Source organism: Epargyreus clarus, unplaced genomic scaffold (genome assembly GCF_041222505.1).
Source record: "Epargyreus clarus isolate Ecla_fem2 unplaced genomic scaffold, WU_Ecla_fem_2.2 ptg000008l, whole genome shotgun sequence".
NCBI lineage: Eukaryota > Metazoa > Arthropoda > Insecta > Lepidoptera > Hesperiidae > Epargyreus > Epargyreus clarus.
This window is the reverse complement of record NW_027332216.1, coordinates 8376340-8401732: the sequence shown is the minus strand read 5'-3', so window position 1 is coordinate 8401732 and position 25393 is coordinate 8376340. Positions and strand designations below refer to the sequence as shown.

The window sequence follows — 25393 nt, the reverse complement described above, 5'->3', positions numbered from 1 at the left end:
TGTATTAGGTAATGGTTAGTTTTACATAATAAATCGGCAGTTTATAATTATAGTTAGGCCGTTTAGGTCGTTAAAGTTCGAATGGTTAACTTAAGACCAACAAACTTAATAAAATATAATTAAATACAATTTAAATAGGAATATAATTAGTGAGACAAGATACATAATAAATTGTATTAAATAAGTATTTATATACAATACAAGTCTCATAAATGTTGGTAATAGCTAAATGTCTGAACGGATTTGAAACTGTATTTCCATCATATAAAACATTTTATTTAGGAAGCCAACATATTCCTATGCTGTAAGAAAACTTTGATTATCTTTCTCATTTATTGATATTTAAATTAGATTGATTGTTGTTCACATTTTTATTAGACAGTCTTTCTGTAATCAATATACTTAATAATAAATTAACTAAATTTTGTAAATAGGGTTATTGTTATTATTTGCCCCGCCTATATCCGCCGTATAGGCTGAGTGCGATGTGATGGAACCAATTCCTGCGTCGCAGGGCGCGATCTTGCTTTGCTTCCCGTCTAAAGTCATGCCATCCCCTCTTCATATCAGGATCTGTAGGGCCATAAGTTGGCTTCTTTCGGAAAGCAGTTTTCACAGTCTGAAAGGGAGAAACGAGTATTTACATATATTGCTATTAAAATAAATTGTGCCGATGATAGAATGCTTTATGGTTTAACATCAGTGGCACCACCGCCATATATTTTCTGCCTTGTGGCAGCAGTTGAGCGCTGCTGTGTTCCGCTTTGAAAGGTGTGGTAAGGGTGATATAGTTATCCGACGCGTTCCAATATTATATTATTATAGCTGATAATATTTATTCTGCGGCCGACACATAAAGCATCTGGAGTTGATTACAAATGTCCATGGGCGGCAATAGCCACTTACCATCAGGTGGTGGGCATCCTCGTCTGTCGATAATATTACCATATGAATGGTATAGGAAAAAGTAATGTGAATATTTTTACTTACTACAATAATATTGTTAGATCTATATTTCCACAGTGCTATTATTATACATAGCGGTACCAACGCCATTCCAAAGTATTGGAGACAACTTCCAGCAACTGAAAATTACGAAAAAGAACAAACTTGTACTAGATATTTTTTTATATTTTTATCACATAAGTGAGCTTAATAAAAAAAATATTATATTATAAAAATAATTCAAAAACTGGCAACCATTTATTTCAATGTTAGACAAAAATAATACTACAAAAAAATAAAATAGTTTAATTTGGTATTAGATTATTAATAAAAAAAAATATCAATAAATAATTAATTACCAGTTTAAATAATGTTTTATTATTAAAAATAATAAGTTCCAAACTTACTGTACGCTTCATCAGGATATTGATATGTGCCTCCGAATAATATTCTGTCAGCGGTTACCAACGCGTAGAAGAACACTGCAATCATAATAACCGGAGTAACGATGCCCCAGCAGACGCGCCAGTAAGGCGAGGTTTTCTTCCCCAACATGTACTCCAAATCCAAACAAAGGTTCTCTAATCCTGAAATGAGCCAAAAAATGTATTTTTTACCTCCCAACAAAAATAAAACCCTTTTTCAGACTTATTTTTTTTATGTATCTCTTTCTTATGTCTTCGGTGAACCAATATCATCGCTCAACATAGGAGCCTCCTAAGGAGCTCTAATAAGGTGGATTCCTTTATTTTTGCCGTATGAGGCAAATAATCGTATCATTTAGCAGATGACCAGAGATACTACGTATAGCTATGTCTACGACTGTCTGTCATAGTTGCATTGGAGAAAAGGGTCGATGGGCTACAGTGGACACTTAGAAATTGCTATTTCAGTATAAAACATTTGTAAATGTACTTGAAACTTTCAACTTACCATAAATCCAAGCTACTCCAATGGTTTCAGTTATAGCGGCGAAAAGCCTCATGAATGTTCCACCGTAGTAGTCAACTATTTCTAAGATGTACTGCCCACCCTGAAAATGACACCAATTTTACTATAACATATTTTAATTATAATTCACAAATGGCAGCAAAAAATATTTTGGTGCTATTTTTTAAAATAAAACTCTTAAGTCTTTGGTACGTAACATCTTTCCCGCATTACTGAGACATTCTGCTGAGCAATAATGAACTACGACGATCAAGGTTTCACATATTTGGGAAAATGTTATTGGGCATTTTCAGGCGTGGTTTGCCAACAACTAATTTTGTACTTACTGGTGTAACATACACAAGTCCTAGTAGAAAACCAATAGAACAAGTTCCTGCGGCCATTATGTAAGTGGGAATTCTGGGGAAAGAATCCAGTAACACTGTGTTGATTGTGGATAACAGCGCTACTCCTGAGCCGACGCCCAGAACCGCCATCATAAGGAAGAATAAAACTGCAAATAGCTGAAATAATACAATTGCATGTGATGATTATATGGATCTGATGCTAGTAGGGGTTATATTGGGGTATATATGACATAAATTAAAGAGTTCTATAGCCTCATTATGTAGCACAATATTCAGCGTAGCTTTAAATAGCATGACATGTACCTACTTCTCTTTTTCATTTACCTAGATATAGTTGAATATTTGTAAATATGTAAATATCTATTTTGTAAAGAAATATATATTTTTTGGCATTATCGCTAATTTTACCTTTGATAGGTAGGCACTTAGCATGTTTCCGGTCTCAATGACCTAAGCCATAGTAGGTATTTACAGTTCAAATTATCGAACTACCTATAAGATGACGCTAGGAGACGAGTACATATTATCTAATAAGTTAATACCGCTTTCCTTATTTCTTCTGCGTTATTGATTACAAATAGTTGGGATTTTTTTATCTGTTAATAATGGAGCTTACTATGATAATCGATTATCTACGTCGGTAGTATCTCAAAGAATAATATCTACATAAGACATTCTTAAGATTATAATTGTTTGCTTATCTTTGCTACTTATGATGGTATAGAGATTAATTTCATTAAATTCTATGCCAATACTAGCTTATAATGCGAATACCGGTTTACGCATGTCACTTAAGTACTTAAAGATCAAATCACTAATTAGTAATCGATAAAGAAATTTCATTTGTTATGACTGGCTGATAAATATGTGTTAGGCACATAATAGGTAGGTATGTCTAATTGTATTAAGGCACCGCTGACAAACCGGTGATGCTACTATCGTTCTAACTGACACCCAGACGGCAACTCAGGTAGATATACGAGTAGTTAGGTAAACGTACACACATAATATGAAACTAGAACCGAATATTGAAAAATACAATTAACGTTAGGAAAACATTGTTATTGGTGAATGTTTGGGGGAACGTATAAATTATAACTTGCACAGATGTTCGTTATAATGTTGTGATTAAGTGTAAAATAAGTTACTCAACTAACCTATAGTTGTGTAACTTATTTTTTTTATCCTGTCATCACTTTTCACTTGCACTAAGCATGTACTGTATGACAGGTACTATGCACCGTCATTAATTGAGGACCTAGGATATTGGATTTTTTTTTCTAAAATTTTGCCATTTCCTAAAGCATCACGAATGTACCTACTCAATACATACCTAAATTATTCTTTTCGATTCGTTGAAGGAGGAAACTGTCACCATATATCCCTCTGTGTTTTATTTAGATCCAGGTATCACTCCAGAGCGTGGAACACATTTTTATGCATGCGATTGTTCATACGTGAATGGTATTACTAACACAAATTACAAATTCCTACCTGTGGCACGAATGGCGATTTAGCAATAGCATCGGGGTATGAGATGAAAGCCAAACTGGTTCCACCGGCTCCTATCACTTCGCCGACGTTGTCAACGCCAAGCTCATATGCTAGGTTACCCAGCACACCGAAGATTGTGATTCCAGATATTAAACTCGTAAACGTATCCAACGTCGTCACTATCATAGAATCCCTGGAAGTCAAACGTTGCATGGATCATAGAGATAAGTAATTAATTAACAAAATATGAGAAAATTATTTGTGCCGTGAAAAATAAATTCACCTGTAAACATTTTGTCTAAATCCGTTGTAGGATGAGAACATAATCAAAGCTCCTGAACATACTGACAGGGAGAAGAACACTTGCGTAACTGCTGCATACCATACCTGAAAAACATCATGTAATAATTATAATTTCTTGTTTTCCCCTGATGATCGTCGTGACTCGATCATAATAATTACTATGGAATTTCTGACGACATTTTATTGATTAAAATCAAGATATTATATTTACGAATAATCGCATCAGTTGTAAGTATCTAGTGATATGAGTTAAGTCACAATATTATAATTTTTATGTGCGTAAACAGCGTACCCGTATTTGTAAGATTTTTTCCCATTCAGGTGTTATAAAGAATAATATTCCTTTTCCAGCACCAGGCAGAGTAACGGCTCTGTAAAAAGTAAAAAAAACGTCTAAATCTTTTCTTACATTCTAGCTTCGTGTTTCAGTTGTTGATCATAGGTAACTGAAACCTTAGGAACTTTAGAGTCAATACACATAAAAGCAGTGCGTTATCGTCCCCTAGTTATACGTCACAAATTCTAGCATGGTTTGAAAAATAGTCTACTCATGCATATGCACTCATTATATACGCAACAGTACCTAATTATATAGGTGTATTATATATCTAAATATTTAATATAATAGAGGTGATCAATTTTTTTTTCAAGAATAGTAGTTTTCGAACTTGACTATCTATTTATTTTTATTACATTACAAACTCACCTGATGAGCAAAATGAACATGATAATGTACGGGAAAATTGCGAGGAAATAGGCGGCCTTTCCAGAACTCTTTACACTGCGCGCTACTATAACGTAAATAACGACCCACGATGCAAGCAGACATAGAGTAAGGTCCCACAGAGGTGTACCTGAAATATAGGTATATTTATGTTAGATTACATATAAGTACTTAAAATAAGATCTCAAAATATTATGTATTACCTTATACATATTTTTGTAACATTATTCTAAAGTGACTTGAAGAAATACCGAATACTTGAAGAAATACATCCGAATGTAGGTACTATATTTTTTAGACTTACCTATACCGTCGTGGATACCATCTGACTGTCTCAGCACAGTTTGACTGTAAAAAAATTAAAGTGTGTTTTATTATATTGAAATTAAAAGGCGTCACTTCCAGGGCCATAGTGGCCAAATACACCCTATAAAAAACAACCCTATCTTTTTTATAGGGTTTTCACCTTTTGGGCACGGAATCATTAAAGGAACTTAACATGTTTAGTACATAGTAAATTGTAAATGCAGTATTCTTTTTACAAACATAATACCTAACTTATTTTTAGACGAAAACTATAGACACTTACGTGAAATATAATTCAGCACTGCTGACAGCATTTCCTTCAATATTACTAATATTGACGGATTCTCCGGAGGGCACACAATTCGTCCATTCCGGAAGACATAAGGACCACGGCAAGGGATTTTGGAAGCTCATCGCGAAGTAGTAGAAACATAGTGCTATGATAGACACGTAGTACGATAGCACGTAGCCAGCACTCAATGCTTGAGCATAACCGGTGCCTAAAATTGTTTTATAGTTAACTAGCTGACCCAGCAAACGTTGTATTGCCATATAAATAAAAAAAAAATTGGGTTGTACTACCCCTAACATTTAGGGGGATGAAAAATAGATGTTGGCCGATTCTCATAGATACCGGATAATCACAAAAAATTTCATCAAAATCGGTCAAGCCGTTTCGGAGGAGTATGGCAACGAAAACTGTGACACGAGAATTTTATATATTAGATACACTAAAAAGATGTAATGAACTATGTGTATAACAACATAGTTTATCACATTTTTTCACTTAAATAGGTACTTACTTATACAAATAAACCAATTTCGAGATTTTTGTTCTAAACGCTTTACTGATTATAGTGTCTATTCAATTTGTTACTAATTGTCTCTACCGACTCTACTACAGAATTTAAAATAAGTAGAGCATATTAGATATTCTAAAAAATATCTGTCCTATATGCTAAAAATAAATGTGAATGTGTCGTAATTCTGCTCTATAGCAAATAAAACGCCGGCTGTTGTGTCCAACACTGCATTCAAAGGCAGTAAAATACGTGTGTGTCTCTTCCAACATAAATAAATATCTACCACGTGAAAAAACTAATAACAACACAATTATCGACATAACATTTCACAAATTGTTATCGCCACGATAATAGTCTATAAAATAATAAATGCATATAGGTACATGAGATGTAGGTAGGTAGGATATTTGTTTTCATTATTATAATGTTTTCTTCACAGATTTAAATCTAAATATATGGGTTTTATATGTCGTTTCACTTTACCTTTCATAGCTGGCGATAAGTTCCATACTCTTACACAGTTACTGTTACTGAATTGGCCGAGGAATGTCTCCAAGTAGTACATAGGTTTTCCTATGACTATCAGTACAATTATGTACGGAATGAGGAAGGCACCGCCGCCGTTCTGATACGCGACAAAGGGGAATCTCCACACATTGCCGAGCCCCACAGATGTAGAGATACAGGACATCAAGAACTCTAGCTGATTGTCCCATTTTGGACGTTCTTTGGGTGGATCTTTTGAATCCTGTAAGAAAAAATAAATTACTATTGGTATAATAATACATACCTATAGGTATTCGTTTATTTATATACTAAAACATGCATATACTTAAACTAAACTTGTGCGTTACAAAAAGTGATTATGTAATTAAGTACTATATAGGTTATTAGGTTTACCTATTTAGGTACACAATTTACAGTCTGTATTGCATCTGTATCTGAAGCATTATGTGTAAAAAATGTTTAGTCAAAAGTAATTATTAAACTAGTTACTTTACCTATCGCATGCTATACCTAAGTACATTTCCCTGACTCACATGCCAGTGTAACAACTACATAGGTACTTAAATGTAGAGAAAAATATAAATTTAAGTTTGTAGCTCTGCGTACATTTTATGAAAAACCTTGTGTAGTTAATTCTTCGTTGAAGGAAAGGAATAGGAAGATTTATGTCTGTGAATGGTTAAGTATAGGTAGCTCGTATCTGCCGAGATTATAGAGCTTTTCAAATACTTAAATTCGAAAGCAGCACAGAAGCGAAACCATTCAAAATGAGTTTCATTTGCCGCTGCTATACCTAGATAACGTATCGTTCATCCCATATTATAAAGTAATCCATGATAATGTGCCCACATTTTTCAAAGTATACCGCTAATGTCATACAATTCGCGTCTAATTGATGGATCCAAGGACAATGGATGTTTATACTAAGGTAATATAAATATAATCTCTTATAAATATAATCTTTATAACTGTAAAAATACCTACAACCATCGTAGATAACACTCCTAATTTACTACGTTAATGCTCCGTTTGGAGGTGTGGATATGAAACGTCGTGTGGATATATAACCTCATGTCCAACTGCTGGACACGGGTCTCCTCTTAGAGGGAGAGAAGTTCAAGCTATAGTCCAGAAGCCAAGTTTCAACCCTTATGTTATAGCGGTGTAATTTTTTTTTTTTTTTTTTTATATAATATAAGAGTAGCAGACGAGCATGCAGTCCACCTGATGGTAAGTGGCTACTGCCGCCCATGGACATCTGTAATCAACCCCAGATAGGATTAGATATTCCTACCTGAAGTCGGCTACAGATGCGCCGCTACCCCTGAGGACTGAGCTGGAACGCCTCGGAAAAGTCTGTCTCCCTTACCACACCCTTCAAACCGGAACACAGCAGCGCTTAACACTGCTGTTATTAGGTAGAAATAGGTGTGGCGGTGGTGCCGCCGGAGTCGAACCACAGAGGGTTCTACCACCTTCAAATTCCACACACACATTTACCGACTTATTAAGTATTGTTTGCATTTATACGACATATGAACAATAATGAACATAGATATAGGATATAGAGAAAAAAATCTAAGTCATGATGAAAGTAGTAGCCTTACAAGTTGCCAAAAACAAAAGAGAAAATTAAAACACCGTCGGCGACATAGACTTAGAATTTTTTCGCTACGCTAAAGACCAACAAAGCATGAGACAGACTTATGACAACTCATATAGACAATCTACTAGAGAGAAAGAGATGCCAACAAAAGTGACAGTGTGTCAAATATAGTATTTCATTATTTTTTGTAATAATTTGAACACAAAAGCTACTTTGCCAACTTAATACTGGATGTTAATCGATAAAAAATATGAAGGTAACAACACTATTACGCACACATATAAGTTTTGGTAACGCGTTTAATCTGACATTGTGTATCTTTGACATCCTATATCTATGGTCGGCGAAAAATCATAGAAATAAATGATATGAAAAACTATCAAGACGTCAACATTTAACGATAATAAATATCTACGATCAAGATGTTGGTCGCGGATTGTGCTTTAATTGTTAATTTCCGTACCGTAACCCCTATTAGGCTACTTATCTTTATGAATTCTGATTATACTTTATGGCTATCAAGGTGAAATCCAAAATTTCCTTTGTGAGTAGGTACGTACTATCAATACAATACAAAGACTAACTTATACAGAACCTTTACGGAACTTATACAGAATAGCTTTGGGGGTTAATTCTTCACTGTATGACAAAACTAACATTATATTTAATTTAAGGTTTTAAGCACTATCCAAAAAAAAAAACAATCATACGAGAAAACAAAAATAAACGCTTGCTTACTTCACTGGGCCCGATGCTACACAATAATCCAATCAAAAACTGAAACGTGAGAAAAGAAGCAAAGTTAAATATTAAGATTGATCGATTTCGCTGATTGCCTGAAGAATTGATATTTTTAATACGTTATTAATAGAGTAGGTCTTATCGAATGTAGTTCCGGGACTAGAATAGGGCTACGGTATCTCCTGCCTGTCGTAAGAGGCGACTAAAAGGGGGCTTCCGGGGTTGCTAGCGGCAAGAGTGGGAGCTCGAACCGTCCGGAGAGCAACCCTGGGAAGGACGGCGGCATGTGTGGTCGCATGCCGTCGTAAAAACCAGATGTGCGGGAGGAGCGTAAAGTGCAGGGCAGACCCCGACCGGGGCATTGCGCTCGGAAGACTCAGGTTGTGTTCCATTGGCGATCCCGGAGTTCTCCACCAAGCGCTGAGGACGGCCACCGGGGGGGTTTTAGTGCGGTAAAATTCCCACATAACCCGGCGTTCCTCCCACGTCGTCGGGTACCTTTGAAGGTTTCCCCCTCGAAAACAAAAAAAAAAAAAGGAAAAACAGGTCTTATCGAAAGTGTGTTTGAAATTCACAAATGTTTTTAGATTTTTAATTAATAAATAATTATTCGGTAAGCATAATTCTAATTGTGAATCGAAATAACAGTGAATTATTAATTAGTCTAAGTATATCCGAATATAACATCGAAGGAAAATTCCATTCGATAATTTTTAATTGTCACCAAGACACGCTTAAAATGGGCAATTAGAGCATAAGATAAACAGAATCACTGTACTGAAACCTAGGTACGAGTAGGTACCTACTGCGGATATGTAGGTCATGAAATACGCAACAAAAATCAGTACTGATTCATACTTGATACGTATTTACAATAATAAAAACATTGAAAAGGTCTGTTGTAATCATAGATTAGTAAAGATTACTCACTCCTAACAAGAAAATGTACCCAGTTTTGAGAATTGAAATAGTTGCGTAAAAAAGTTTTGCCACGTGTCCGTGCTAAAATGTCCCTAAAATATTTGAAATAATTATTTATTTATTACCTAAATTACGCAGTATTAGTTATTTATTCGTAAATTTTCTCTAAAAATGTTTTTACTTGTTAAGAATTCAAAAAAAGAACTTACTAAAATAAGCCGTTTGTGGCTTCATTCAATTTCAAGGCGGCGAAGTATACTAATCTATGGTTGTAATTTATTACAACACGAGCTTTTGCCCGCGGCTTCGCTCGCGTCATAACATCTACCTGTCTGCAAAATTTCAGCCCGACCCGTCCAGTGGTTTGGGCTGTGCGTTGATAGATCACTATGTCAGTCAGTCACCTTTGAGTTATATATATTTCGATTTAGTCTCTTAAAAATATCATAGTCTTAAAAACTGTAATTGGCTACTTCCAAAGCGTGTTAAAAAAGACGTTGTAAACAAACAACAACTTGTAACTACAACAGAGTACGAAATAAAATAATTGTAATAATTATTGTTAAGTTTCATAAAATTTTGAAAATTGAACACTGATATAATAAATTCTGTAGCAAAAAGTAACATACCTACATACTTGTACAATGTACGTGGAAAAACAGTTAAATCGCTTAGGATCCTGATAAATTGTTCCCAATTGCATTGCATTTGAATACCACCTCATTTTAAAAAAAATACTAAGCATATAGATAGACGAATGGAAATGGCTAAAATTACAATAAGTAATTAGTTATTCCCATATTGTTCTGGCACCACAAATGGTATGCCACAAATTGATAATCACGTCTTTTGAGAAAGTCGGATAAAAAATACTGAATAGTATTTCACACTTAAAACTAGCCGATGTTTATAAACACTTTCAATATATTATGTAGAACGAAATATTATAAGCGACCTTTCGATAAAAAGCTTTAAAAAGTCCTTTGAATTTCTACTATTCATATAAAGGTCGGATAGGTTTTAAATAAAAAAATAAATATTAAAATGATATTGACAATGACCGAAAGCTCGTTTGTATTATTCTATATTCAAATTAGGTTGTATATTTTCAAAGCTTTATGTAATCTGGTACTAACCTTTCCTTTCTGTGGTAAATCAAGTGGATTCTGTTTTTCTCCTGTCGTATTTACATTCTCCGGAGAGCCGTCGAAACCTAAGTTTACCGATGCCTAAAACATAAATTCAATGAAGTCCGTTAAAATGCATTAAGATACTTCAATAATTAAATAAAGTATTCATTTAATTAGATTTAATTAGTAATGACCATTTCAGACGCGAACGCGCTCTTCACTCTGCGCGCGCTATAGAGAAAAGCGTCTGTTTGACAGAACTTTACTATAGGTAATCTAATTAAAATATTACTCAAGATAAATGATGTTGATATATGGTTAAATATCGATATATCTACTTACCGCGATAGATCGGTAATGCTGACACAATATTATATATCTTGTGTAATCTAAATTACACCTAGGTAAAAATTGGAAGCTTGTAACATTGTTTGAACGTAGGCATTCCGGATATTGGAATTACCTAAGCTAAGAACATCATTACTGTTACCGTTGCCTAGTATTATTTTTTGTACTTATAAAATAGATGACCTATTTTGTTTGAAGCCGAAGGTTTTGCCAAGGGTAGTTTTTTGGACTATACTGTTCGAAGCCAATGCTGAATCTCCGGTCGAAACATTATTTAATATACTGTATGTTATTTGCGTATGTACGTGGGTTACATGTTGTTTTCGTTTCCCTCTTATACACAAATGTTTCATTGATATATATATATATATATATATATATATATATATATATATATATTTTGACTTGTATTTTTACATAAACTTGGTAACTAAATACAGTAAATAAGTTAATAATAATGATGTTGCCGCCAGAAGTTATATTTATATATATCATAATTTAATAGAGATTATTTCTAAGCAGGACTAGGTTTACCTATACATTTTTAGTATCGCAGATATTTTCTTTTTAGGTTTTTAAAATATTGTCAACTAGCCGGCAAACTTTGTACAGCCTCAAAATCTATTTATCAAATATATTTCATATAAAATATAGCTTTTGTTACTCGTGGATAATGAAGCTTTCGAATGGTGAAAGAATTTTTAAAATCGGTCCAGTAGTTTTTGAGCCTATTCATTACAATCAAACAAAGTTTTCCTCTTTATAATATTAGTATAGATAAGTAAACATATAGGTACTTAATTTTGGAACAGACAAAATGAACAATTAGGACAAAAATTAATAAAAATACCTCATGTGAACCATATAATCTTACTTTGAACGAAATTATCTTAAAATCCTAGACAGGATAATTAAGTTTTTTTTAAATCTTGTTAAGTTTATTTCAACATTTTAGTGTTATTTTGTTAAATGTATTAAATGTCTAGTGGATGACTATCTATCAGCCTTTAAAAGTCCACTGTCCCCTAGTCAGCGCCACTCCGACCGGTCTTGAGCCGTCTGTAACCAGCGGTTACCCGCCGTCCGCTTTAGGTCATCAGCCCACCTGATCGGGGGGCGTCCTGTACCTACTTCTTTTGCCGAGACATGGTCTCCATTCGAGGACCTTCTTACCCCACCGGTTATCGGTCCTACGAACTATGTGGCCAGCCCATTGCCATCTCAGCTTGCTTATTTTGAGAGCTATGTCGGTAACTTTCGTTCGCCTACGGATTTCCTCATTCCGTACTCTGTTGCGTAGGGAAATACCGAGCATAGCTCTCTCCATTAGGGTGTCCCGTCCTTGTATGAAAAAAAAATTACGGGACACCCTACTCTCCATAGCTCGCTGAGCGACATTGAGTCTAACTAACGCAGTGACTATAGTCCGGGTATAAAAGTATCTATCTTTCACTCACTGAATATTTAATAAGACGTATAGAATAACGTTGTGACGATGTTATACAAAATAGCAATAAACGAAAATAATAGTACCCGGGAAATAGTTATAGTCCGAATATAATTATTATTAATTATTTCCCGATTTTCGAAATACAAGTTCTTTGGTTGGATGTTTTATATTGTCATGGTTAGGTCATGTTAGAATTGTCCTTGAAGTCCAGAGACTAGAATACGGCTAAGATATCCTCTACGAGATCCCAGAGATCTCTACCAAGCGTTGAGGACGGTCACCGGGGGAGTTTTAGTGAGGTAAAACTCTCACATGACCCAGCGTCACTCTCTAAAAAGCGTCCTTTTAAAGGTTTCTCCCTCATGACAAAAAAAATAGGTCATGTTGGAATATTTTTGAGAACTCATTTATTTTATTCGTTTCGGAATAGTACAAAAAATAATTTATAATTTTATTTTAAATAAATAACTACTTATATTGTAATAGTTAATAATTCATATAATAGTTTATAAATGTACAATATAGAGCTACGTGATTTGTATTGATTGCAAACCGGATAAACGTTATTCAATTTTTTAATGATATATTACAAAATTTCATAATATTTCACAATATCCTTTGCTTCGATAATTAGTATTGATTAAACCTTATCATGTTATCACCTTAACATCAGCATTTTAATTCAATAAATTAAATAGTTTAAATGCCTTCATTTTTAATACGCATTTAAATAATAATAATAATCATTTATTTCAGACAATATAAACAAAGATACAAAAGTATAATTGAATACAGAGGTCCATATCATATATACCTTACAGACTAACATACATATTAATATATACTTATAACTAAATCACGTATTTGCGGCGACGTGAGGCGCGGGTCTGGTGACTGCCGGGGGTCCTCTCCGTCCACGGAATTTCCGGAACACAACTCCCTTCGGCCACAGCTCCTCCTTCAGGAAGGTCGACAATTGTTCGGTTGGGACGCGTACAACAAATGAACTAAAGTTCACTGCGTTACGCGCCTCCAACTTCTCGACCACCAGTCGGGTATTGGTAAATATTTCTAAGGCTTACTTTAACTACACATATTACTACTTATGTAGCCTAATTAAATGGAGTAATAGGAGGTATAACTTATAATTTATCAGCCTTAAGGTTCCAAAGAGTTCCAAAATGCTAGATTAAAGAATAGGTGTAGTCCGCGCCAAACTGCTAGTCCGCTCTGAAGCTCTGTGTGAGTGTGGGTGTGAGCGTTAATTTACAGTCTTGTACAGTGTTTAACGTAAAATTCTCTACTCAGTGTTACCAGCTTATTAAAAATGTGGGAGTGACGCCCCATAGTCCTAATCTCTGCTGTTCAGACGCATACACACACACATACCCTTTCTGGGGAAAACTAAAAAAATAGTCTAAATCGGTTAGGAATGTGCGATCATGCACACCGAACGAAAAGAGGTTCTCCGAAATCATAACGAAAGAGGTTCACGAATATCATAACGAAAATGGCGTTTGCGCCAATTTTCTATATGATATTCGTGATCGAGGTTAAATACGTTAGTCTACCAAACTTTACGTCGATCGGCGGTATGCGCTTTTCGGAAGTACACCCGGGGTTCTAGCTGCTTCTGGCGGAGGGAAAATTTGCTGGCCTGGTATTGAGCAAAAAAAAAAACGTTCTCCTTTGAAGAATTATTTACTATCATTTTAAATAAGTATAAGATTTTTTAAATTTAGCCGCTGCGTGAAGTGCCGTTCGTGGCGGTCCGCCCACAATACGCTACGCTCATTGATAGTAAGGTATTTAATCACGATGGGTGTTTTAAATTTCTAAACTTATTTTTGTAATATAGAAACTAATGAGTATGCAATCCACCTGATTGTAATTGGCCACTGTCGCCCTTGGACATCAAATGAAAAATACATTATTAATAAATTATGTAATCAATTCCAGTTCGGATTGGAGTTCTGCCTTATTTTGGCCACAAGAAGGTATATTGTTACCCCTGTCCCTGTAGTACCGGGACCAGAATAGGGCTACGGTATCCCATGCCTGTCGTAAGAGGCGACTAAAAGGGGGCTTCCGGCGTTGCGGGCGGCAAGAGTGGGAGCTCAAACCGTCCAGCAAGCGACCCCGGGAAGGACAGCGGTTTGTGTGGTTGCATATCGCTGTAATCACCAGGGGATGTGAGAGGAGCGTAAATTGCTCCCCCCAGGGCAGAGCCCGATAGAAGGGCATTGCGTTAGGGGGACTCCGGTTGTGTTCCGTTGGAGACCCCGGAGTTCTCCACCAAACGCTGAGGACGGCCACCAGGTGGGTTTTAGTGCGGTAAAAATCCCACATAGCCCGGCGTCACTCCCATGGCGTCGGGTACCTTATGAAGGTTTCCCCCTCGTTAACAAAAAAAAGGTATATTGACTAAGGAATACCTTGTGTAAGTGTATTCCTTACTACATTCTTCTTATTAATGTGTTTAACGCACGCACTGCCGTTATAATGCTGTCTAAGTGTGGTGGTGTTGCTTCCGTAATAGAATCATGATAGGCATGACACTTTCCATTCGTACTAACATACAAATAAATAACTATATCCTAGTATTTTTATATTATGATACAATACACTCGAATATCGACGTAACATTGCCTTAATAGACCATTTCATCCTATTAATCCGAGGGAGGACATCTAACCCTTCCGTACTAGAACTGGTATCATTACATGTCCCAAACAATTATGTTGGAGCCCGACGACGGATGCTGTTTGCGGTACCACATTGTAGACTCATCCTTATGAAAGAGTCTCCACTGATACGAGTGCTGACCTTGCTCAATGGCTTGGTGGAGTGGAATCCAGCTGTCGATATTTTCTGCACGCCTCTTGCTGAACTTCGCAGCACGGCAGGAGCGTACGTTGAACGCTTTAATACGAATTGGAAAGAGTTTCTGTAATGTCTTATTGCTGTATTTTGTGTATAATAAATAAATAAATAAATAAACAAACACACGAACTGGTATGGAGGTAATTTGTTTTTCAATATCCATGTTTGTAGGCAATCATCGACAATAATACCGAGGTTCCAAAACGCTAGATTCCTTTCACACTTCACTTTTATTCAGTTAGTATTAAAACTAGGAAGTAAATATGTCAATTTTTATTTATTTCATATTTAACATATCATAAGATATACTTATATATACTATACAATAAATACATAAGCTGTAGCCTTTATGTAGAGCACAGCTTTTTCAGTGAGGTTTTTTACATTTAACTTTACATAACAATTTCTTACAATATCCACAAAATATGTATCTGAGAAGAATTTTTATGGAAATAAGTATGCACGTTAGTAGTACAATAGTACGTATTTAAAGTCATAACATACCGCCATTTTGATTGTTTTTCTAAGTTGTATTCACAATTAGAATTAGTTTGGAATTGGTACAACATCAAACAATCAAAAAACGTTAGCAATATCGTACCTACACCTAAACTGTCACATAATAACAATGTTTTTGGCGGTAAAATTGGTGGTTAAGATATATTTCTCATATCTTTCACAAATTATTTATCTTTTTTCATTTATGTAATTAAGGATTTTAAATGTTTTCTATTCATAAACCTACCCCTGTGTCATCGTGCGCTGCATCGTGAAAGAAAATGGAGCGATTTATATTTACGTCTTGAAATACGGTTACAAATTAATTTTACGAAGATACCTCTTCTTGTTTGTCTGTTATATACATCTACATTAATAATCACATACATCTAATCATCTACCTTATGTCGAGATATAAAAGATCATTCGAATTTTAAACACGTTCATATAAGTATTTTGATAAAATTAATATCCTTATAATATGTGGTATAAACATTAAATAATAACTTAAATTAATACAATTATACTAATCTAATCGAGTTTTTAATTAGTAGAATCTTCGTAACAATATCTATAAATTTTAGAGTTGTCTTAAAAAGTTGACGTACACCTATTTCACAAAAACACATTTCATTGCATTTTAATAAAGAGCCATCAATTTAAGTTTAAAAATTATGTTTTTCAATTTAATTAATAATATCTATAGACCTGAAGTGTATCAGGATGTGCCGTGACAAACATATTTTCCTATTAAGTATATAAAATTAAATGTTTTTTGCAGATGGGAATGTAGCATTAAGACATTCAATTGTTAGTATGAAATAGTAAAACTGAAAACAGTGAGAAATGGCACAAAGTGCACCATTTAATGAAATGAACATAAAGTTATTGTAAAGCTCAGTTACAATTATTTTTATACCTAAAGTCATTTATGTCAACACCATCTTATAGTATTCGTAAGTTGCAAACTTCCAACTAGCATCTAATAAAAACTCGACAGTGGAAATGCTATTCATCTCTTGTAGCCACCAATAAGACTGAGTCCTATGTGCTTGATCCAGGAAATCTGCATCTTTTGGCGCTGGGCTAGTATATCCTGCTTGTAGAGCTGCCATTCGTTTCTCGTCTGCGTCGACCGTGGACCCCAAGTCGGTTTGGACCGGAACGACAATTTTAGAGTCTGCAATTATAAATGTAATTTTATTAACATCTAGCATTTTCATTACATTATTAATTACAGGTACATTTCTTTATTTTTTATAATTAATTATTAATATTATTAACTAGGCCCGTGGCAGTACGCCAAGCAAGTTCTGGAATAATACACATTTCGGCATGTTATTAGAGCTATTATTAGGGGGACTATTTATTTTTAAATTAAGACATGTATGATATATATGAATATTCATTGAGTTCATCTATTAAAATAATTGCGGAATTAAGAAAAAATAAAAATGATATCTACTTAAGTACATAAAAAGAATTATAGAAAACACGTCAAACGATCTGTAAAATAAGAATATACAATTATATTACTTATACAATAAATGTTACGTATGCTTACCTCTACAAATCGGCCCGTGCTATATTTTCTCATCGTAAAGAAGATAAAAATGGGAACTAAAGCGATTCCCACGAACAGCATTAAGTATCCACTCACTGCAAATATTAAAAAAAATAGTTTTGTTAAGTAATATAAAATATATTATAGCCGTATTTACGTGTAATGCCGATAATAAATTCCGATTCCCTTTAGAAACCCAAACCCTTAATTTGTGACTTAAATCCTTGCTACGCTATTGCAAATATTCATAAGACATTGAGAGAAAGGTTTTTTACTATGTCTGAAAATAAACAAATAAATTACCGTATCCAGCAGTTGGGTAGTAGTACGTTCCAGCGAAGACCAGCGCTTCGTACGAGATGAGTGCGTATACGAACACAACGATCATCATAGCGGGCGTAATGATACCCCAGCACATTCGCCAGTATATGCTTGTCTTCATGTTCAACATGAAGTCAATATCTAAGCAGAAGCTTTCCAATCCTGAAAACGAAAATTACCATGTTCTCAACGTTGTCACATATAATTAATATAGTTATATTGTCAGTCAAAAAATTAATTTTCTATTGAAATATACCATCAAAGAAATTACCGTAAATCCAGAAAACGCCGACGACTTGCACTATAGCACAGAAAAGGATCAGGAAAGTACCGCCGTAGTAATCCACAATTTCCAAGATATATTGACCTCCCTGGAAGCAAAAAAGTAATAAGAATTTAATTAAATCAAATCAAAGTAATTTTTATTCACAATCGATACTCTGTAATATTCTTTTAGAACGTAAATTCGCGAAGTGTTTAGGTTTCGTGTTGGCATCTTTATGAATGCATAAAATAATTATAAATATGTAAATGTAACCTTTTATCCGAGGAATACTTTGATTTTTCGGAAATTATGTACGTGTTTTAGAAAACAATTATAACTTATTTTTACGATGAAGGGACATCGCGAGAACAACTACATCAATGAGAAATCTACGTGGAAGAACTCCGTGCTTAGCAAAATTTTGGTACTACGTCCTTTTTATGCGAAGCCATGCTTTCGTCAGACTTTAATGTGTTCGTTCTCAAGGTAAAAGAGAGGTAATCAATACTAACAGGAGTAACATAAACGAGCCCGATGAGGAAGCCAGCGCAGCAAGAGATGCACGACATGTAGACGGTGCGCACGCGCGGGAAGGCGTCCATCATCACCGTGTTGATGGTGGACAGCAGCGCCACGCCCGACCCCACGCCCAGCACCGACATCATCAGGAAGAACAGCACCGAGAACAGCTGCAAATATTTCACTAGTAAATAACGAGTTAGTAGCAGTAGTCGTGAATAGAATGTAAAGGCACTGTCGGCAATCCTTTGCCTAGTAACAGTTATAACACTATTCTATAGCGCTGCCATGTTCTGATTGAAAGGATGTGCTAAGGGAGAGACTTGAGACACGAGGAGTTCCAACTAAGTCCTCAGGGGTACAAGAGTTACGTGTAGCCGATCTTAGTAAGATTCGAGCATCGTGTGGGTATCGCTCCTTCTCGCTAATTCGCATTGGAGTAGCATATTTCAGGCCTTGCAGGGAGATACCCATGCCTAGTAGTAGAACATAAAACACATCGCAGCCACACAGTTTAACTAAGTTTAAAGACGAGGACACTTTTATAGCTACTAGTAGATAGGTAGTTTAAGTCCTAATTTTAAAAATAGAACAGGAACAAATGAGTTCCTTCGTATAGAGTAAATTATACATACGTCAAAATGTACGTGCTTTATCATACATTTTTATGTAAAGCTGCTAATAAATTTGCACAAAATTATACTTAAACCTCTTTTCATTTCACATTTACACAAGTCATAACGACTTGTGTAAATGTGACTTACTTTGTTGCTTGAAGCGAATTGCAGATTACATGTAATTTTGAATCCACTCATACCTCATGCATGAGTGGATAGAAAAACAAGTATCAAAAAATATTGTAAATTTTTTGAATGTGTGGCTATACCTGTGGTTGGAAGGTCTTCGCGATGGCGTCAGGGTATGATACGAAGGCGAGGCCAGTACCTCCGGAGCCCACCACCTCGCCCACCTCCCTGTTCAGCACGTGCGCCAAGTTGCCCAGAATCCCGAATATCGTGATACCAGATAGCAAACTGGTGAAGGTATCCAATGTTGTTACAATCATGGCGTCTCTGTAAAGAGGATATAGGTTTGTTTTTATGGTCGAATCATGTTTTTATAATAAATAACTTCGTTAACATGAAGTAAATGTTCATTTTTTTTTCAAATCCTTAAACAATAATTCAAAATGAATTATAAAATGAATTTCAGATTAATATTGTAAAAGTAGAAAGTATCTTATTCAGGTGCGTCAATTTGGTATTTGTGTGAAAGAGTTTGTGACCGTCTGTGTATACTGTAAGTCTTGGTATACCTGTAAACGTTTTGCCGGAATCCGTTGTAAGAAGAAAACATAATAATAGCTCCGGTACACACAGACAGCGAGAAGAACACTTGCGTTACAGCAGCATACCACACCTGTAACAAATAACAGTTAATAATAAAAACTCGGCTAAAGTAATACATTTTGGTACGTCCTCAAATAACTAAACCAATGGGTACAGTACTTTTGTATATACTTAATTTATAATAATAATGATTTATTATTTATAATATTTTTTTGTTTTAATTTTGTTATTTTGAACATTTATGAAATAATGCATGTTGTTTCTTTACTCACATCAAGCTCGAGAAGTTTCTCCCATTGTGGTGTGATGAAGAAAAGGATTCCTTTCCCGGCACCATCCAGGATAGCCGTACTAAAAATACAAATTATCAATTTAGAATATTGTTTCTTGCAAAATACGTAAATAATCATAAAATTATTTCTTGCCAAATACGAAAGTATTCATAAAACAATTATTTTTGTGTAACGTTTGTAAATCAATCTTAAAGTAAGTTACGGGTAAGTTAAGGTAGGTTCGCAAAACAGGGGTATGTTGTTAACTATATTTCTAAATAGATATTATATATTATTATAAACAAAAACTAACCTGATGAGTAAAATAATCATAACGATGTATGGGAAAATAGCCAGGAAATAAGCAGCTTTGCCGGAACTTTTCACGCCTCGGGAGACGATAACGAAGATTATAGCCCATGATATGAACAGGCAGAGGGTTAAATACCAAATGGGAGCACCTGGAAATAAAGGGCTAAGTCATAAACCAAATAAGTAATATAATGTTAATAGAGTAATGTATTATGTATAAAATCATGAAATAATTTATATTTAGCGGCAGGCTTCACAGCTATATGGTTTACCGTAGTATGGTACGGTAGATATATGTATCTATACAGTATTCATTGACTTTAAATCTCCTAGAAAAAGCTGTGCCAATTATGAGGCATCTTTTTAATTTTCAGAGATATTAGGTAACAGTTAAAACACTACATTTTGCCTTCCTGGTCTATTTGTATTTGATTAGTGATATTAGTAACTATTTAGCATTATGTTGATCATTTTACTATTTGTATTAGTCTAAGAAGCAGTTTTTATTTATTTGATAAAATTGTTCAATAAACATACTATAATACTTTAATCAATTATGCTTCTTAATCTGGCGATACAGTTTAATAGTATGTTTAATTATGATAATGGGTCATTAACTGATACGTTAATATCGAATTACAGCTGAGAGATGTGATAAATAAATGAATAATTTATAATTGACATTGTTAATGAGTATTTCCAAAATCTTTCAATGCAATTAATAGTGATTGCCGATAACCTCACAGGTGTAAGTCAATCATTGATCTACAGAAAATGTTAGAGCACTTTGATGATAATAGTTTGCGCATTGCGATTCATAAATAAGGTAATGTAGGTTAATATAAATATAGGAGGTACGTACCTAATCCACCTTCTATTCCATCACTTTGCTGGAGTACGGTTCTCCTAAAATAATAAATAACAGTCAGTAGGTATTATACGAGTAATTAACGAAACTAATATGCATAATTTACGTAAATTTTGACGAGGACTAGACTCTCTACAAGGCATACAATTCTTTCAACTGCTTATGTATTCCACTTTAAAAGTTACAAAAGGTAACAAAGGAATTATACATAACAATATATGTATTCACTAGAACTGATTATTATATGCTACCATAATTCATTTATTTACTAGCGTAAGGGACCTAACAGCGTTTCATTGCAGGTATACAATAAATTAATTTTCTATGAAATGTTTAAGAGATAGGTATAGATAGATATTCAGATTTCATACTTTTTGCTATTTTAGCGAATTTCCTAAAGATTCCACTTACAAGAAATACAATTCGGCACTGCTGGTCGCATTCTCCACCATTGAGATATTAACGGCATCTGACGGCACGCAGTTTTCCCACTCGGGAGCGCACACCGCCCACGGGAGTGTCGACTGGAAACTCATGGCCAAGTAGAACAAGCACAGAGCTATGATCGACACGTAGTATGAGAGGATGTAGCCGCAGCCCAGAGCCTGCGCCCAGCCCGTACCTAAAATCAAAATAACATCTCGATTTAGACATCCATTCATTTAGAATGTTTTAAATAGTCATACATGAAGGTGGTAGAACCCTTTGTGGTTCGACTCCGGCGGCACCACCGCCACACCTATTTCTACCTAATAACGGCAGTGTTAAGCGCTGCTGTGTTCCGGTTTGAAGGGTGTGGTAAGGGAGACATACTTTTCCGAGGCGTTCCAGCTTAGTCCTCAGGGGTAGCGGCGCATCTGTGGCTGACCTCAGGTAGGAATATCTAATCCTATCTGGGGTTGATTACAGATGTCCATGGGCGGCAGTAGCCACTTACCATCAGGTGGACTGCATGCTCGTCTGCTACTCTTATATTATAAAAAAATAAAAAAAAACAGTCACACTTGTTTCTGTCTTATAAAAAGTAAAGTTAAGTACTACTGTGATGTGGTTTGATGGGTGTGGTAAGGGAGAGACAATTAGACATAAGGCTTTTCAAATTAGTCTTCGGGAGTAATGACGAACCTGTCCCGAAATTAGGAAAGACATCAATCCTATTTCGAGGTTCCTTACAGATGTACACGGGTGGCGGTGGCTACTTAGCAAGACTTTTATTTTCTTTTGCTATTGTTATTTAAAAATAATATTACTCCATTATTGACAAATACTTTACAATGTTTATATTAAGGAAAATGCTCTCATAGTCTCCTAAAGTAAATATTAATGATAAATGTAATTAGTGAGGCTATCTAACTCATCGATACGACAAACATAATAATAATCAGAAGACTCGAGAGGACAAAGCCTTTTGAGTTAGTTTCGTGAAGTGAAGATAGATTAGATGTACGGTAGTGAAGTCATTAATTTAAAAAAATAAGAATTTAAAAAAGATATGAACGCATTATTAGATATTTTTAATAACCAGTTCAAAGAACGGCCGTTATTTTATCAGTACTTGTAATAGCATAAAGCCTTATAAATTTTTGTTGATTTAAGTATTATAAATAAAGATTATGTTTCTGTATGAACAAATCTCACTTTTACATTAATATGGACCACAATGAATCTGGTATTTTGATGCAAGTAGTTCTTATAAGCCTATGAGCCAATGATACTTACAGATGAGTTACTATACCTAACAAATTAGTGGATCGTAAGTCATGTTGTATAGTATCGATTACTATTATTTGCACTTGGCTAGTACCTATTTCCTATGACAAATAATTTCAGCTGATATGACGGACAGGAAAAAGGTGTGATTTTGCGTATAATATCACCAAACTGTTTACCTTTCATTGCCGGTGATAACGCCCAAATTTTTACACTGTTCCGAGAACTGAACTGTCCGAGCACTCCTTCGAGATAGTACATAGGTTTTCCTATTAGGATGAGCACTATGATGTATGGTACTAGGAAAGCGCCACCACCGTTTTGGTACGCGACGAATGGAAACCTCCACACGTTGCCAAGACCCACTGACGCAGCGATACACGACATGAGGAACTCAATCTGATTTCCCCACATCGCACGTTCCGGTTCATCATTTCCTTCGACTTCATCCTGAAAATTGCATTGTTCTACATTAATAACTTTAAATTGTAAGATACTAATAATGAGTAATTCAAAAGACAATGATAATATTCTGATAATATATCTCAAAAGGTTAAACTCCTCGAAGCAACAAAGAAATTCTTTATGTACGTCACACATTCCACCGGCACTCTAAATAAATATACTTAATAATATACGGGATGATTCTACGAGTAGTAATTAAAGATACATACTCGATATACTATATGAAGCTATGTAATTTGATTATTATTAACTTAATTGTTAAAAGTTAATATGTGAAGCATATGGAAATAGGGAATTTTACCTTTTTTCCATTCTGTGGATCTTTCGCTCCAGAGAGACCGGGTGGTGGTTGAGCAGGTGCCCCGGATAGACTCTAAAAAACAAGGTAACGCATGGTTGATAAATACCCTAAATATATTTTTAATAAATATATCATACAAACTTAGAAACACAATACATCGATGAGAATAGCAATTCCTTTAATTTATAAAATCACCGGTTACTTCGTCATTTGTTATGATTCGAAGTCATTGTACAGTGAAGGCTTTACAAATCACTTATTTCACGAGAAAATTGACTATGAATTGACTGTGACTGCTGATGACTTAAACGTGATTCAATGTACATCAATCAACATCTACATCCGTCTCCTATTATTAATCATGTAGATATACTTGAATAAAGAATTTAAAGAATAAATAATTAAAAGAAAAATGGTCAGATTTTTTAACTGACGCATTTTAAATAAATTGCTTCATCAATTTTCAATTTTCTGGGTACCAAAGTCACAAGACATATTTAAATTTATCATTTTAAAGGTTCCACGTCTGAGATCGTATCGTTATCTTACATAGCAAATCGGTGTAGGGAATACGATGACGGGGTCGATATTCTTACAAAAAAATGTGAAAGCGTAGAAAAAGCATAAATCAATAGGACACCCAATTACAAAATCATAACGTTAACACTGATATGTCGATTGTTCTTTTATATGTTTTCCTTTACCGATTTCTACTACGATGTGTTTAAAAAATTGGAATGCCTGGGGTTCCAGCTAGACCCTTCGATCGAAAGACCGATTTCAACCACCATGTGCAAACGTATTGCATGTTTTCTTGTTAATGCGACGGATATCTTAACAAATATCATTTGTATGGATATAGACATAAAAAGCAGAAAGTCAAATCCGGAAAACGAAATTTTTTTAAGGTATGCGAAAAAATATTCGACGTGCTACAGTATTCACAATAGCATTGTCATTCAAATGCATGAGGAGCGGCGGAGCGGGGCGGTCAGTAATCTTTATGGTTCAACAGCACAATATGTAAATTTATTAGCATAAGATAATTTTATAAGATATGAAAGCGTTTTCGTATTAACGATTAACTAAATCGATTTATGACATGCGATAAATTACTTCTGTAGTGTATCCTATCGCGTTATTGTTCACTTATAAAATACGAATATTTACTTTGTAATACTTAGTACTTTGTAATTTTATATACTTAGTATCCGCTGGATATGTATTGATTACATTATGTATAATTGATTTTAAAGGTAGATGAACCCCTCTAGGTTCAACTTCAAAAGTACCACCGACGTACCTATTGACTAAGATATATCAGCAGTGTTAATCGCTCTTCTGGTCTGATTTGATGCGTGTCATAAGGAAGACACATTTACACGACCCCTGATAGAATTCTAATCCTACCTGGAGTTCATTATAGTGTCTATGGGCGGCAGTTGCCCCCAAACTATCAGCTCTTTTTACATTATTATAAGAAAAATCTA

At 34.8% G+C, this 25393-nt stretch overlaps 1 protein-coding gene across 1 annotated transcript; it reads right to left on the bottom strand.

Moving 5' to 3' along the window:
* Positions 1 to 77: 77 nt before the first annotated feature.
* +nsd-2 (amino acid transporter-like) lies at positions 78 to 24239 on the bottom strand. The gene is made up of 28 exons (XM_073075645.1): positions 24228 to 24239; positions 23904 to 23975; positions 23317 to 23587; positions 21839 to 22049; positions 21422 to 21465; positions 20561 to 20708; positions 20248 to 20326; positions 19942 to 20045; positions 19513 to 19699; positions 18620 to 18796; positions 18114 to 18213; positions 17825 to 18004; positions 17522 to 17616; positions 16973 to 17137; positions 15403 to 15498; positions 10785 to 10877; positions 6357 to 6621; positions 5354 to 5591; positions 5069 to 5112; positions 4747 to 4894; positions 4333 to 4411; positions 4021 to 4124; positions 3738 to 3930; positions 2223 to 2399; positions 1879 to 1978; positions 1353 to 1532; positions 991 to 1085; positions 78 to 619 (listed from the first exon to the last, which is right to left on the bottom strand). The coding sequence occupies exons 1-28, from the start codon at positions 24237 to 24239 to the stop codon at positions 446 to 448; spliced, it is 3831 nt and encodes a 1276-aa protein (XP_072931746.1). The 3' UTR covers positions 78 to 445.
* Positions 24240 to 25393: the final 1154 nt, after the last annotated feature.

What these genes read in the sequence shown, in the direction of transcription:
- +nsd-2 (XM_073075645.1), bottom strand. An exon ending in AGAAACTTCTCGAGCTTGAT is followed by an intron (nt 20,046 to 20,247) that starts GTGAGTAAAGAA and finishes TATTTGTTACAG; the next exon opens with GTGTGGTATGCTGCTGTAAC. An exon ending in ATTTACCACAGAAAGGAAAG is followed by an intron (nt 6,622 to 10,784) that starts GTTAGTACCAGA and finishes TTTTTCTTACAG; the next exon opens with GATTCAAAAGATCCACCCAA.